The sequence below is a fragment of the Dromiciops gliroides genome, chromosome 1 (assembly GCF_019393635.1).
Source record: "Dromiciops gliroides isolate mDroGli1 chromosome 1, mDroGli1.pri, whole genome shotgun sequence".
NCBI classification, from domain to species: domain Eukaryota; kingdom Metazoa; phylum Chordata; class Mammalia; order Microbiotheria; family Microbiotheriidae; genus Dromiciops; species Dromiciops gliroides.
This window is the reverse complement of record NC_057861.1, coordinates 743,627,499-743,644,405: the sequence shown is the minus strand read 5'-3', so window position 1 is coordinate 743,644,405 and position 16,907 is coordinate 743,627,499. Positions and strand designations below refer to the sequence as shown.

At 40.4% G+C, this 16,907-nt stretch overlaps 1 protein-coding gene across 1 annotated transcript in view; it reads right to left on the bottom strand.

Moving 5' to 3' along the window:
• The window catches only part of LOC122735647 (probable C-mannosyltransferase DPY19L1), a 123,946-nt gene that overhangs the window by 12,897 nt on the left and 94,142 nt on the right, over window positions 1-16,907 (bottom strand). Inside the window, exons 14-18 of the mRNA XM_043977361.1 lie at window positions 16,232-16,333; window positions 13,248-13,319; window positions 12,543-12,592; window positions 10,242-10,266; window positions 7,717-7,836 (exon numbers count right to left, since the gene is read on the bottom strand). Of these exons, the coding sequence (XP_043833296.1) occupies window positions 7,717-7,836; window positions 10,242-10,266; window positions 12,543-12,592; window positions 13,248-13,319; window positions 16,232-16,333 (369 nt within the window). The remainder of the gene's footprint in view (window positions 1-7,716; window positions 7,837-10,241; window positions 10,267-12,542; window positions 12,593-13,247; window positions 13,320-16,231; window positions 16,334-16,907) is intronic.

Genomic DNA, 16,907 nt, shown 5'->3' with positions numbered 1-16,907 from the left:
TTGGATTTTGAGATGCTCTTCTATCACAAGTTCCCTGGAACTCTTCTGTACCATTGCATTGGTGAGAAGAATATAGTCCATCACAGTAGATCAACACTCAATGGTGATGATACTGTGTACAATGTTCTTCTGGTTCTGCTCATCTCACTCATCATCAGCTCATGCAAGACCCTCCAGGTTTCTCTGAACTCTTCCTGCTCATCATTTCTTACAGCACAATAGTATTCCATTGTATTCATATACCACAACTTGTCCAGCCATTCCCCAATGGATGGGCACCCCCTCAACTTCCAATTCCTTGCCACCACGTAAAGAGAAGCTATAAATATTTTTGTACATGTGGGTCCCTTTCCCCAATCCATGATTTCTTTGGGAAAAAGACCCAAAAGTGGTATTGCTGGGTCAAAGGGTATGCACAGCTTTATCACCCTTTGGTCATAACTCCAAATTGCTCTCCAGAATGGTTGGATCAGTTCACAGCTCCACCAACAATGGATTAGTGTTCCAATTTTCCCACAGCTTCTCCAACATTTATTATTTTCTTTTTTGGTATTTTAGCCAATCTGATAGGTGTCAGGTGGTACCTCAGAGTTGTTTTAATTTGCATCTCTCTAATCATTAGAGATTTAGAGCATTTTTTCAAATGGGAATAGATAGCTTTGGTTTCTTCATCAGAAAACCGCCTGTTCATATCCTTTGACCATTTCTCAACTGGGGAATGACTTGGGTTCTTATAAATTTGATTTAGTTCCCTATAAATTTTAGAGATGAGGCCTTTATCAGAAGTACTGGCCTCAAAAATTGTTTCCCAGCTTTCTGCCTCCCTTCTAATTTTGGATACATTGCTTCTGTTTGTACAAAAATTTTTTAATTTAATGTAATCAAAACCATCCATTTTGCATTTTATAATATACTCTATCTCTTGTTTGGTCATAAACTGTTTTCCTTTCCAAAGATCTGATAGGTAGACTATTCCTTTCTCTCCTAATTTACCTATGGTATCACCTCTTATGTCTAAATCGTGTATCCATTTTGATCTTATTTTAGTATAAGGTGTAAGATGTTGGTCTATGCCTAATTTCTGCCATACTATCTTCCAGTTTTCCCAGCAGTTTTTGTCAAATACTGAGTTCCTATCCCAGAAGCTGGAGTCTTTGGGTTTATCAAACACTACATTACTAGTGTCATTTACTACTGTGTTTCCTGTGCCTAGCCTATTCCATTGATCTACCACTCTATTTTTTAGCCAGTACCAGATAGTTTTGATGACTGCCACTTTATAGTAAAGCTCCAGGTTTGGTACCGCTAACCCACCTTCCTGTGAATTTTTCTTCATTATTTCCCTGGATATTATCGATTTTTTGTTTTTCCAGATGAATTTTGTTATTATTTTTTCTAGCTGTATAAAATAATTTTTAGGTAGCCTGATTGGTATGGCACTGAATAAGTAAATTAATTTAGGCAGTATTGTCATTTTTACTATATTAGCTCTGCCTATCCATGAGCAATTGATATCTTTCCAATTATTTAGATCTGATTTGATTTGTGTGAAGAGTGTTTGGTAGTTGTGTTCATAGAGTTCCTGGGTTTGTCTTGGCAAGTAGACTCCCAAGTATTTTATATTATCTACTGCTACTTTAAATGGAATTTCTCTATCTCTTGCTGCTGGACTTTGTTGGTCATGTATAGAAATGCTGATGATTTATGTGGATTTATTTTATATCCTGCTACTTTAAGTTGTTAATTGTTTCAAGTAATTTTTGAGTTGATTCTCTAGGATTCTCTATGTATACCATCATATCATCTGCAAAGAGTGATAGTTTTGTTTCCTCCTTGCCTATTCTAATTCCTTTAATTCCTTTCTCTTCTCTGATTGCTAGAGCTAACATGTCTAGTACAATATTAAATAATAGAGGTGATAATGGACATCCCTGTTTCACCCCTGATCTTACTGGGAAGGCCTCTAATTTATCTCCATTGCATATAATACTTGCTGATGGCTTTAGGTAGATACTGTTATTATTTTAAGGAAAGCTCTCCCTATTCCTAAACTCTCCAGTATTTTTATTAGGAATGGGTGTTGTACTTTGTCAAAAGCTTTCTCTGCATCTATTGAGATAATCATATGATTTTGGTTGGTTTTCTTATTGATGTGGTTGATTATGTTAATAGTTTTCCTAATGTTGAACCAGCCCGGCATTCCTGGTATAAATCCCACCTGGTCATAGTGTATTATCCTGGTGATCACTTGCTGTAATCTCCTTGCTAATATCTTATTTAAGATTTTAGCATCAATATTCATTAGGGAAATTGGTCTATAATTTTCTTTCTCTGTTTTTGCTTTGCCTGGTTTTGGTATCACCACCATATTTGTGTCATAAAACGAATTTGGTAGAACTCCTTCACCTATTTTTCTAAATAATTTGTATAATATTGGAATTAATTGTTCTTTAAATGTTTGGTAAAATTCACCCGTAAACCCATCTGGCCCTGGGGATTTTTTCTTAGGGAGGTCATTAATGGCTTGTTCAATTTCTTTTTCTAATATGGGTTTATTTAAGGATTTTATTTCCTCTTCAGTTAACCTGGACAGTTTGTATTTTTGTAAATATTCATCCATTTCATTTAGATTGTCAAATTTATTGGCATACAGTTGGGCAAAATAATTCCTAATTATTGATTTAATTTCCACTTCGTTGGTGGTAACATCCCCTTTTTCATTTTTGATACTGGTAATTTGGTTTTCTTCTTTCTTTTGTTTAATCAAATCAACCAATATTTTATCTATTTTATTGGTTTTTTCATAAAACCAGCTCTTAGTTTTATTGATTAATTCTATAGTTTTTTTTGCTTTCAATCTTATTAATTTCTCCTTTGATTTTCAGGATCTCTAATTTAGTATCTAATTGGGGATTTCTAATTTGTTCTTTTTCTAGCTTTTTAAGTTTCATGCCCAATTCATTAATCTCCTCTTTCTCTTTTTTATTCATGTAAGCATTTAGAGGTATAAATTTTCCCCTAAGCACTGCTTTGGCTGCATCCCATAGATTTTGGTATGTTGTCTCATTATTGTCATTCTCTTGGATAAAGTTATTGATTGTTTCTATGATTTCTTGTTTGGCCCATTCATTCTTTAGAATGAAATTATTTAGTTTCCAATTGATTTTCATTCTACTTTTCCCTGGCTCTTTCTTAATGTAATTTTTATTGCATCATGATCTGAAAAGGATGCATTTACTATTTCTGCCTTTCTACATTTAACTATGATGTTTTTGTGCCCTAATACATGGTCAATTTTTGAAAATGTGCCATGTATAGCTGAGAAAAGGTATATTCCTTTCTATCCCCATTCAATTTTCTCCAGACATCTATCATGTCTAACTTTTCTAGTAATCTATTCACCTCTTTCACTTCTTTCTTATTTATTTTTCAGCTAGATTTATCTAATTCTGAGAGGGGGATATTCAGATCCCCCACTAGTATAGTATTACTGTCTAATTCCTCTTGTAACTCATTTAACTTCTCCTCTAAGAACTTGGATGCTATACCACTTGGCACATACATATTCAATATTGATATTACTTCATTATCTATAGTACCTTTAAGCAAGATGTAATTTCCTTCCTTATCTCTTTTAATGAGATCTATTATTGCCTGCACTTTGTCTGAGATAAGGATTGCTACTCCTGCTTTTTTTTACTTTAGCTGAAGCATAATATATTCTGCTCCAGCCTTTTACCTTTACTCTGTGTGTATCTCTCTGCTTCAAATGTGTTTCTTGTAAACAGCATATTGTAGGATTCTGGTTTTTAATCCACTCTGCAATTCACTTCCATTTTATAGCAGAGTTCATCCCATTCACATTCACAGTTATTATTACTGACTGTCTATTCCCCTCCATTCTATTTACCCCCTTTGTACTTTTCACCCCTTCTTTCGCCCTATTCCTCCTCACCGACGTTTTACTTCTTACCCCTGCCTCCCCCAATCTGCCCTCCCTTTTTATCACCCCCTCTCTTTTCTTTACCCTTTTCTCCCTTGCTTTTGTCCTCCCTTCTATCAGTTCCCCCCTTTCCCTTCCCCTTTTGCTTCCCTAAAGAATGAGTTAAGTTTCTTTATCCCAATGAATGTATATGTTATTCCCTCTTTGAATCAAATCTAATGAGAATAGGGTTGAAACAATGTTCACCCCTCCTTTCTTTCCCTCTATTATAATAGGGTTTTTTTCCACCTCTTCATATGATATAATTCATCCCTTTCCACCTCTCCTTTCCTCTCCTCCCTATAGATTCCCTTTTTAACCCCTTAACTTTTTTTTGTATCATCACATCAAAGACAATTTATATTTATACCCTCTGTGTAAAGTCCTTCTCTCAGCCCAAATACATTTACAATTCTTAAGAGTTATGAGTATTATCTTCCCATGTAGGGATATAAACAGTTTAACCTAATAGGGTAACCTTTTTTTATCCCCCCACCCCCACCCCGTTTACCTTTTTAAATTTCTCTTGAGTCTTGTATGTTGAGATTGAATTTTCTACTCAGTTCTGGTCTTTTTACCAGGAAAGATTGGAAGTCCCCAATGTCATTAAATGTCCATCTTTTCCCCTGAAAGAAGATGCACATTTTTGCTGGGTAATAGATTCTCGGCTGCAATCCAAGCTCCTTTGCTTTCCGGAATATCATATTCCAAGCCTTGCGGTCCTTTAATGTTGAAGCTGCCAGGTCCTGAGCAATCCTGACTGTGGCTCCATGATATTTAAATGGCTTCTTTCTGGCTGCTTGGAGTATTTTCTCCTTCACCTGATAATTCTGGAATTTGGCTACAATATTCCTTGGAGTTTTCCTTTTTGGGGTCTCTTTCAGGAGGTGATCGGTGGATTCTTTCAATGATGATTTTATCCTCTGATTCTATAATATCAGGGCAGTTCTCCTTAATAATTTCCTGGAATATGGTGTCTAGATTCTTTTTCTGGTCATGGCTTTCAGGCAGTCCAATGATTCTCAGATTGTCTCTCCTGGATCTGTTTTCCAGATCAGTTGTCTTTCCAATGAGGTATTTCACATTTTGTTCTATTTTTTCATTCTTTTGATTCTGCTTGACTGATTCCTGGTGTCTCGGATTCCTTATCTTCCAAGTGTCCAATTTTAATTTTTAAGGCATTGTTTTCTTCAGTGAGATTATGTACCTTTTTTTTTCCATTTGGCCAGATGAATTTTTTAAGGCATTGTTTTCTTCAATGAGATTATGCACCTTTTTTTCCATTTGGCCAACTGAATTTTTTTAGGCATTGTTTTCTTCAGTGAAATTATGCACTTTTTTTTCCATTTGGCCAGATGAATTTTTTAAGGAATTGTTTTCTGCAGTCAATCTTTGTGCTTCCTTTTCCAAGCTGCTGATTCTTTTTTCATAGTTTTCTTGTTTTGCTTTCATTTCTCTCCCCATTTTTTCTTCTACCTCTCTCAATTGATTTTTTAAATCCTTTTTGAGCTCTTCCAGGAAGGCTTTTTGTTCTTGAGACCAATTCACCTTCCCTCGTGAGGCTTCACATGTAGGCAATTTGAGGGTATTGTCCTCATCTGAGTTTGTGTTGGCTTCTTCCCTATTGATACAGAAGCTCTCAATGGAGAGGGCTCTTTTTTGCTTCTTACTCATTATTGCAGCTTATTTATTTATTTTTTAAGTTGAGTTGAGGTCTGCTCTGGGGGCACCAGGGTCCCTGTTTTCGGGTTCTTGTGCAGGGGTATAGGTGCTTTGTGACCGGCTTTTTACTCTTGAGGCCTTTATAGGGTGTGCAGTTCGCCCCCCTGCACTTCCTGTCTGCGTGCTCTCAGCCAGGCGCCTGAACCCAGCGCGCAATCCCACCTGACCCGTTCATGGCCCTCCTGGCCGGTGCAGGTTGCTTGGCCACCAGATTTTTGAGCCAGGTTCCAGGGGCCTCAGTATTTCGGCTGTGGCCCGCAGCTCCTGCTGACTTTCCCCAACCCCCTCAGCGCTGGGCTGCTGCCCTGCACTGGGCTTCCCTTTTGCCTGAGTCAGACCTACCTTTTCCTGAAGTCTTCTAAATTATCTCTGGTGGGAAGACTGTGTCTCCCTGTCTCTTTGCAGGTTCTGTAGTTTCAGAATCCGTCCTGAGGCTTGATTTAATGTTCTTCTTGAGGGAACAGAAGGAGAGCTCAGGCAGCTTGCTGCTTCCTCTCCGCCATCTTGGCTCCACCCCCCCCCATCTCAGCACTTCTAATGGGGTGCTGCTTATTGCAAATCACGCTCAACAGGAGGGAGCACAGAACATGAAGAAGAGGAAGGAGCAGACTTGTTTGTCTGGAGGCTGTGTGCAAGGGCTCTGAGGGACAGGTCTTTGCTTGTGAGCAAAGAAGCATGTGCAGGCCAGTGGGTGGAGCATTGGACTTCAGGGTCCGAAGACTGGAGTAAAGTCCCATCTTTTAGCACTTGTTAGCTGTGTGACTTCGGGCAAGTGGTGACCCACCTCTCTGTTTCCTCATCTGTAGAATGGTGTTGATAACCCTCACACTACTTATAATTCAGAGGACTGTTGTGAGGATCAAATAAGAAGTGCATGGTATGGAACAGGAGAAGCACCATTCAGGGCCCCAGAGCTCAGCTAGTGTGAGCCCTTTGTTTTGGAAGACACTGAAAACAATTGGTAAACAGATGGAAGCTAGGAAGTATTGGCCCCTAGGTACAAATTGAGAGAAGCTTTGTTCAGCATTCACAGATCAACAGAGTCACAATGGTTGTCCTGTGCTCAACACTAAGGACCAATATAATCACTATTAAGATGCTTTACAATTCCATTTTAATGTGTTCTTGTTGATACAATAAGTGAGCCTGATTAATGCACAGATCTAGCGGTCTGCCCTGAGTTTACTATTCTATCAAAAGGAAAGTTTTCTAAGTAAAATATTTATATATAAATAAATATGTAAAAACCCTGTTTTTATAATGTAAATATACAGGTTGCTGTGTGCATCAACTTAGAGCTGTATAATATAGAACCCAAATAATGATAAAGGATGTTCAAAGAAAACTTGGAGGAGTTGAAAGATTATTATCTTTTTGAACCAACAAACATGCTATGGTAAAAGGCCTGATTCTGGAAGAGAGATGTGAGGTAGGGCTATGGATGAACCCAATTCCTTGCTTTCTTCTAACTAAATAACATCTAATCCCACAACTATGGTAATAAGCTACTGATTGGTAAAATTCAAATATTCAAAGAAAAGGTCAGTCAGATTTGGTCAAACAAAAGTTACAAGTCTTCTTTTCAAAGCAAGCTCTGTTTCACTAGCTGGCAGCTCAGGGTATCACACACAGGAGTATAGCCATTTCACCATGTTTTCTATTGCAATATACCCAAAGCTATGTTGGCAGCTCTAAGAGATATGGAAAGCAGAGGGAATCTGGTTCCTGCCCCTGATAGTTTGTATTCATGATCAGTTTGTACCATCCTTTAAACAAATAGAGAACAAAAACTGTGCATAATGTATCTACATCTAAGTGAAGAGGTAATAAAAAAGGAAGAATCAGTGTCAGGTGGAATTTCATAGGAAAAGGATTAAATAAAAATATGGAACATTTAAAATTTAGAGTTACATTTTTTAAAATGGTTCAATATTTTTTAAACTTGGTGATGAAAGGTAGAGGTAATCTGCCATTGCTGTTCTGATTTTTAAAGTTTTTTGTTTTACACTTACCTGTCTCGAGCAGATCAAAGAAGCCATGATACACATGTGTGGTGTCAGAAATAGTTTCAGTCTCATAATTAAAATGCCAAGGACTGTATAAGCTAATAGTTGCAATGCATGATAAACCAACTGGAAAATGAAACAAAACACAAGTGTAAAACAAGAAATAATTTTTACTTAAGAGGGAAGCACTTTAAAGAATTAAACTTACATACTTTAAAAGAAGTGGATTGCGGGGCAGCTAGGTGGCACAGTGGATAAAGCACCGGCCCTGCATTCAGGAGGACCTGAGTTCAAATCCAACCTTAGACACTTGCTAGCTGTGTGACCCTGGACAAGTCACTTAACCCTCATTGCCCCACACCAAAAAAAAAAAAAAAGAGAGAGAGAAATGGATTGCAAAAAGAATATACTGCTTTTACTCGATTGTTGACTTCTTATTTGGCAAAAAAAAAATGACAATCTAGTTATTAAATTGAATCAAGTAATTAATGCTGGGCAACTCAAATGTTCATTCAGTCAACACACATTTCTCTGCTCCATCACTCTGTCTTAGGTCACTCTCACCACTAACAGAACCCAGGTTATAGGCTCATAAAATTGGATTCAGAAGGGACATTAAAGGTCATATAATCCAATGTCCTCCCTCCCTTTACAGGTGATGACCTGGGCTTCAGAGAGGTTAAGTGACTAACCGTACAGTAAGTTGAGTAGCTGGGATTCCAACTGAGGTCCTCTAAGGTTTAATAATCATAGGAAGATGGGGAAAAAGCAGATGACTAGAACTCCATCCCAATGACTAATTTGGAAAGACAATGGTGGGGAAATGCAGGCTGCAAATGCAACAATGCTGTCTTAATTAGGAGGACCCATTTCAATTCATTAGAAACAGAGATTACATCAAACACTATATTTAGCCAGTTGCCAAGCTGTATGATAGAAAACTCTTATCAGCTCTGGGACTGAGACACACAGGCCACATTTATTTGTGGAGGCCTGACAACTGCTTGGAGACAGCTCATCCACTGATCAGAGAGATCTGGCCTCTGCTTCTGGGCACCACACTTACCAAGGACAGGGAGCCCAAAAGCAGTGACTGAAAACTGCACCCTTTAAGGACCCTTTGAGGGAACTGAGAACATTAACCTTGCACAGGATCTGTCAAAGTTAGTCAACAAATATTTACTGAGTGTAAATTATGTGTCTGATGCCACGCTAAGCACCAGACACAAGAAAAGGCAAAACCATGCCCCCAAGGTCACATTCACACGGGGAGAGAGACAACATAGCAGGAAGGTCATCCCAAAGGAAAGGCTGAGCAGTGGGAGTGTGCGTAGGTGAAGTTAGGGAAGGCTTCTTGAAGAAGATGGGACTTAAGTTTTGAAGGAAGCCAGGGAGTCCGATAGGTGTAAGGGCACACAGTGAAAAGACACAGCATCAGCCGAGTCACGTGCAGGAACCAGAAAGGCTAGTGTGGCTGAATCATGGGATTCATGGAGGGGAGTAAAATGTAAGAGCACTGGAAAGATAGGAAAGGATCAGATTAGGAAAGGCTTTAGAGGCCAGAGGATTTCACATTTGATCCTTGAGGCAGGAGCCACTGGAGTTTAATGAATGGGAGGAGGTGGGGCAGACTTGGGCTTTAAAGTATCACTTTGGCAGCTGTGGAAGCCCCCCCTCCCCATGGGGTCTCTGATCCTGGGCAGATGAGCCTAGAGGAGAACTCAGAAACACCGGACCTCAGCACTTCTAATGGGGTCAAATCATGTGCAACAGGAGGGATGAACTCAAAGGGGAGAAACTTGAGACAGGGAGGCCAACCAGGAGGCTGTGGCTACAAGCCAGGCATGAGGTGAGTGAAGAGAAGGGGGACTATGTGAGAGACCCGGAAAAGGCTGACGTGACAAGACTTCACAAACCTAGAGGGCTTACACATGGAAGAGACTGTGTGCTCTCAAAGACTGTAACTGGGCCGATGGGCAGAAGCTACGGGGGCAGATTTCATTTGCACATAACTAAGAAGTTCAGAGAAGATCAGAGTGGCCTCAGATTGGAGTTGGTTAGCGCCACCAAGATTCTCCAAGCAGAGGCTGGGTAGAGGTGGTTTCAGTTTGCAATCTAGGTTGGCCTACACAACCACTGGAGGTGGGTCCCTTCCAATTCCTCAAAGCCTGAGCCATCAGAAGGTGGGAGGACAACCCTTTTGTCCCTACCCACAGCCACAGGAAGAGTGGGGAAAAAGCAAACTATGCAGGCTCTTAGGTGTTTTGCTGGGCAGGGTTCTGGCAGAATTTCATTCATGTGAAGCTCCTCAGAGCACATTTAATGAGACTGAGTAAATTAGCAATCACAGGAATCACCCTGTCGTACTTCTAGACATATCGACACCAGTCCTGTAGGTCTCATGACAACAGCCAGTTGACCCAGAAATTCTAAAGGACAGACCAACAAGGGTGGGGGGGGGGGCGCACGTTTGCTTACACATTCTTCATTTAGGCATGCAGGTGAATAAAAAAATCTTATGCATATATTACCTCTCCATGATCAAACTGGTGCTTTCTGAAACATAAAAAGAATAAAATAATTAAGTTATTATTTGAATAACTAAATAAAAAGCTTCTTTGATTATTGATTTTATTTCAAAGGAAATTTTTGAAATAAAACTTCCTCATGTCAAACCACAATACAAAACACTAGTTGTAACAACTTAAAAAAGGGTATAAAATACAAATGTTGTCCCATACCATAAATGAGTTCTTAGGTGAAATCAGCCGCCACTTCTGGTTCTCTGACAAGTCTAGTTCAATGGTCCCTTAAGAGGTGCCCACAAGTTACACGGCCCTGTGGTAAGTACTTTATCAGGGCTTCAAGATCAGAGCCAGGCCAGGGGAGCACTCACAAGCTGCTACCTCACTGCAGGAGACAGGAGACACTGCAGCAACTCCCTAGCCCTATAAGACGGAAAAGGAGCCCGCGGTCCGGCCCTAACTCTCCTGGTGCTCCTGCTTTTGGGGACGAAGCTTCAGTGCTCAGTCCTTTGCATCCCCATCCTGCCCACTTGCCTGCCTGAAGAAATGGTCACAGAGATGGCTGTAAGACTATTTAGTTCAAAAATGGGGGCCCAGAGGGAAAAGGAAACGACTTTGGCAGGCCCCCCCTCCTCCCGTCGTCGCCTCCACTTTATTTACACAGACACGTCGCCCAGCGGCATTAGTCACCCCCACTCCTTCCGGTAGGTGACACGAACGCTCAGGTAAGAGGCCTGAACCTTTGATCTGCTCTTACCCAGACCGGCTCTGCTTCTGCCAACAGTGCCCTCAAGACTGGGTCAGGGAGCGGCTCAGTGTAGCCAGGTGGGTCCTCCTATCTTTTGTCCTGGGCTTCTCTGGAACAAGTGACCATAGACAAGGGGGCAGCCTGCGTCAGAGTCCTTAATCTGGGTCCAATGTTCTGGGCACAGTCACAAGCACAGCAAGCAGCTGCTGGGCAAAACCAAATCTGTTCTGATCACAGATCAGGAGCTGGAAGGGAGGGGTCTGAGAACTCATTGAATCCAAGCCCATTCTTTTATAAATGGGGACTCTGAAGCCCAGACAGGCTAAATGTCCAAAACCACATGGACAGTAAGGGCTAAAGGGGTGGGGTGGGGGTGGGGGCCCTCAGAGGGGCCACGGTGCCTCCCATTGGAGGGGGCCGCCTCACTCTTTGTCTGTGCCCCCAAGGCCAGCACAGTGCCTGGCACAAGGAGGAGCCAAACAAAGGCGTGCGGAGGCCGCTCATACTTGAGAAGTGATGAAGAATGCCCAAAGCACGCCGTACACTTGTCCTTGGAAAGCACACACATGTATGGCCTGCAGAGGAGTACAAAGCATCGAGCCGGGTGCTACAAGGACAGTATCCCATGCTTTCATTTCATACCCACAGCTTCACAAAGCCCCGTGAGGTAAGCAGAGCAGATGAGAATATCCTTCTTTTATAGGTAGAATAGACCGAATACCCAAGGTCACCTCACTACGGAGGGCTCAGCGTCACCCCACTGTCATGCATCATCCTGCATACCCCATGTCCTCTTTCTGCCACACACCAAGGGTCAGGGAAGAGTTCAGAAATCCATGATTCTGATGTTTTCTTTCTTTTTTTTTTTTTGCTGGGCAATGAGGGTTAAGTGACTTGCCCGGGGTCACACAGCTAGTAAGTGTCAAGTGTCTGAGGCCGGATTTGAACTCAAGTCCTCCTGAATCCAGGGCTGGTGTTTTATCCAATGCGCCACCTAGCCGCCCCTGATTCTGATGTTTTATAACAAGACAAAGAAAAGAAGGAAGGCTCTGGCAGGAACTGGATAAAGCACTGGTTTCTGTGATATGTGGCTCACTCACCATCTGGTTTCTAAGTAAGGCTTCTTCAGGCTGAGTGGAGAGAGTATGGTACAGTGGCAAGAGAGCCAGCCTCAGACTCAAGAAGACCTGGGTTCAAGTCCCATCTCTGACACCCACGGTCTGAGTGACCCTGCACAAGTCCCTGAAACTCTCAGCTCCCCAGGAAGCTCTTAAGGCTTGTAAGTGGCAAAGCAGGTGCTGATGATGTGCATTAGGAGAGGGAGGTTTGCCGCCAGGAGTTCCCTAACTCAGATGAAATCATATGTCCAGGACAAAAGGGTAGGAAGAAAAAAGTAGGATGACAGGCAGATAAAAGGGAGTGGACATGAGCAAATAAAGGGAAGAATAAGCTTAACTCAGAAATGAAAATGGAGAGCACAAAAACGGAAGAATAAAATACTATCTCTGTAGCAGACAGTAACACAGGAATTAGTATTTTATAATGTAGAATATACTTACTTCATATGTGTACGTTGCTTAGACAACACACACAAAATATCACTGATAGTCTGTGAACAGAATTTTTTAAACTTTGGATTAATAATTTCAGAAAAAACTATTTTCCAACACTTCTATTTTCTAAATTAGAAAACTAAATAATATAAAGCTAAGGGACCCGTCAGAACACTAAAGAGAAGCTCTTTCTATGTAAGAAGTGTTTTCCCCTTTAATTACAAAAATTCTGGATGACTGACTCAAGGGCTGCTATTTCTAGGATTTAAGCACATCTTACCCCAATACGAGAACAAAGAAAGCTCTCCTTAAAATAACAACAAATGAGATGGATTGAGTTGAACGTCTCAGCATTTTCCCCACACTCTCCTGAGCTAGCCAAATGGAACATTTTAGCATCATTTTTCACTCTTCTTCCCTTCCCACCCCAGATCTCATTAAGCACCAAGTTCTATGGAGTCAACATCCTTTCAACCTCCTTCACCTTTTCCTTCCTTTTCATCACCTGCCATACCACCGATCAAGCCAGGGGAGATAGAAGGAAAAACAAACTAGACTCAGCTCTCTCCTTATGGGCTTAATAAAGCTGTGGGACATATCTGAAAGCCTGGATATGAAGACATATAGAAAACAGGCAAAAACAATGTGTACAGACCTAGAGACGCTTAACTACATATCTGCATTGCATCGATTCACAAAGTACAAACCTACCCTTCTAACAATTGCCGCAAATACCACAAGAACAACAGGAAGTAGCAATGTCCTTGTGTACCTCAATGGAGTCTGAAATTCAAAAAAGGCATTTTAAGTTGGCTGATAATTTTATTTTGCTTCAAAAACAATTACCAAAATATGAAATTAAGTTTAAAAAAAGTACTGGTATGGACACTTAGTAAACCACTGACTTCTATTTTCCCATTAATTTCCACTGGAAAATTGCATGTGCATTCCTGTAGAAAAGTCTTTCTTGACACAGACTTGAAAAGGCAATACTCAATCTACTTCCCAAGTACCTGTTGGGCTTGAAATAGGGCACACTTGTGGCCTAAAGATTACTATCCATTTTTACGTTGGCTATTCTTCCTTCTGACTTCACTGAATATGGAGTTAAATATGTTTCTTGATATCCCATAATTTTTCAAAGAAATGATACTTAACATGTCAAAGGTTGCACTGCCTTTAATATCTCACCCTAGATCTTTATTTGTGTGAAACACTGCTGCCGTGTTACCAGGAAAAGGACTCACACATTTCAGGGGTTTTACTGTGTGTAGTCAGGACATGGCAGGGACACAACAGGAGCCACGGAAAATACTGATCAATGAAGAAGCTCAAGCATGTCAGAGGGCAAAGACATTTTGAACTCCTTTACTTGAGGATACAAAGTTAAATGAACTAAGTCATTTCGCCCAAAGCCCCAGGACTTGGGAAGCTTCTCTACCCTAGCTTGGAGGAGTGTGGCTCTGGTTTGGAGTGCTCACAATGAAGAAATGACATGTCAACTGAAATATGTAACAAAAATAAATAATCATCTACTGGAATTCTGTTTTGCTGAATTTTTTACTAAGGTAGCAATCTGCTATAAAAGTCTTAAGAAAGTACGGGCTTTGAAATTTCCAAAGTGACCCTCATTTGTTTCTCCAACACCACCCTAAAATCTATTTCAACAAAATAATCAGTCACTCTGATATCTGAAGCTAGAATCACGTTTGCACAATTGTGGTGTCCTCTAAAAGAATATTTATAATGAGAGGAAGAAACTGGTCTCAGAGCACATCTTGTATTCTGTGGAAACACTATGCTATTTCTGGTTTGACAATTATTTAAAATAAAAGTAGTCAGTATTCAGTAACAAATATACAGTTGTTAAAAGTTTATGGGGGTAGCTAGGTGGCTCAGTGGATAAAGCACCGGCCCTGAATTCAGGAGGACCTGAGTTCAAATCCAGCCTCAGACACTTGACATTTACCACCTGTGTGACGCTGGGTAAGTTACTTAACTCTCACTGCCCTGCCAAAAAAAAAGTTTAAAGAAAAATTAATAATAATAACGATGGTGATGATGATAGCAGATGTTACTTTGAGTTTCTGAAGGGCTTCTCCATATGATCTCATTTGATCTGTGTCACCCCCATTTTACAGAAGGGGAAACAGAGACTGGAAGAGGTTAATTGGCTTGTCCCACAGGAACCCACAGCTACTAAGTACCAGAGGGAGGATTTGAATTCTAGTCTTCCTGACATGAGCAAATCCTTATAGAGTCTGTATCCTAAAGACAAAATTAACCTCAGTATCAGATACCGCCTAAGCAGCTTTCACTGCAAGTGAAGAGAAGACAGAAGGCCTGAAAAGGAGATAGCAAACGTCACTTTAGTATTTAGAGGATAAAGGAGCCCTTCAGGAGTGCTCAGCATCTACAATCATGGCTAAGTGCTGTAACTGCGTTTCTGTTATTACTTGAGCATTTTACTACAAACGTCTGATAAGATTTCTCTCACCTCGTTCTTTCATCATGCAGACAATAAAGAATTTCAGTAATAATTTCTAGGTTTCAAAGAATCTTTATGCTCTGGCCCAAGGCTTAATAAATGACTTGATATTTATTAACACAATGAAAATATACTTCAGAGGATCCTCACTTTAGCATTAGGAGTAACATTAAGGCCAGCAGTGGAGTCCAACCCCCCTCATTTAAAGAGGAGGTAGGGGCAGCTAGATGGCGCAGTGGATAGAGCACCAGCCCTGGAGTCAGGAGTACCTGAGTTCAAATCCGGCCTCAGACACTTAACACTTAGTAGCTGTGTGACCCTGGACAAGTCACTTAACCCCAACTGCCTCACTAAAAAAAAAATAAAATAAAATAAAGAGGAGGTAAATGAGGCAGAGAGTAAGAGATTTGCCCAAGATCATTAAAATGTCTTTTTTTTCTTCTTCTTTTTTTTTTTTTTTAGCATTTCACAATAAACTACAGAAAACAAATTTACAGACAAGATTTCAAATCCTGCCATCCAATGTATGGATCTTATACTTATATGTCTTTTGAAAATTTCATATATTATTTTGTTATCTCTATATCTAAGTGGGGGCCAGTATCATCTTCCAAATAAATGAAGAAACTGAGGCACAAAAAAACAAGATTTAGAATTTCAAATAACCTTTTCCACATCTTCATACAGATGGAGAACTGTAATTGACTTGTGCCCAAAGTGACTCAGAGGTCAATAGCAGATTTGGGACTACCAGCCCACTGTACTTTCACTCTGCTTGTTCCTGAACATCTATATACAGAAACGACAAGTTCATAAATACAATGTTCATAAAATAACGGACACTAAAGAAAGGGAAGCACTCAAGAGAGGAATTAAAGAATTGAACACTTAAGGGGCACGTTTGGCTCTTGAAAAAAGTCCACTTGATGCCCCTGCATTTATTTCTTCATCTACAAACAACTAATCTTGCCTTATTTTTTTTCTACTTGTCAAAAAAGGAGTCAATCTTAAAGGCCTTTGCAGAATGAGCTTATCTTGGTGCAGTAATGAAAATATTTTCTCGACATCACCAAATTTTCTTTCAAACAAAACAAAAGCAACAATAGGGGATTATGTCAAAAGCCAAAGGAGCCTTCTTTGTGCAAAATGAATAGCTAAACAAAGCATCAGCAACACCAAGAAAAGACAGCTAGAAACGCATTCTTACCTCTTTTTCCATGAAGTCAAACTCTGCAGCACAGGTGTACATTAAAGTGTCAAAATCCTTGTAACTGAAGAATTTGGATGTTAGCAGGTTGCTTATGTGAGCCTAACAGAAAATAAAGCAAAAGGCAATGCAGTCGGTGACTCTGTAAGCCTTTCGTGCCAACACTGGGAGACAATCAGCAGGCTGCCTCCCGGGGCATGGCTGAGCTAAGGCAGTGGGTCATCTCCTTAACCCTGGCCTCCCCGGTTCTCTCCCCTTCTGCTGCCTGTAATGGCAGGCTAAATTCTGAGGCCTCACTTCCTCTATCCACAAGCTTGCTCAAAATGAACAAAAACCATACCTCTTGAAACCCCTTATTCATACTTTGGTTGAAATGACTCAAGGTTTGGCTTCATAGGAGGTCCTTAATGGTATTTTAGGCAGCATCAACTCCTTAAACTAAAGTAGAAATTCTACTTAAAATCTGAGATCTCATCTTTACCAGTAGAAGATTTCAGGGCTGGGGAGACTGGGCACTGTTATGCCAGAACCCCTGACAAGATAATATCAGCTTGTCCCTGTTGTCATAGCAAGAGATTGGTGATAAGTGATTTAACACTAAATGTGATCATAAAAGGACAATGAAACTGATCTTGAAGTCAGTCAATTTGTTTCAGTCGACTCAGCAAACACTTAT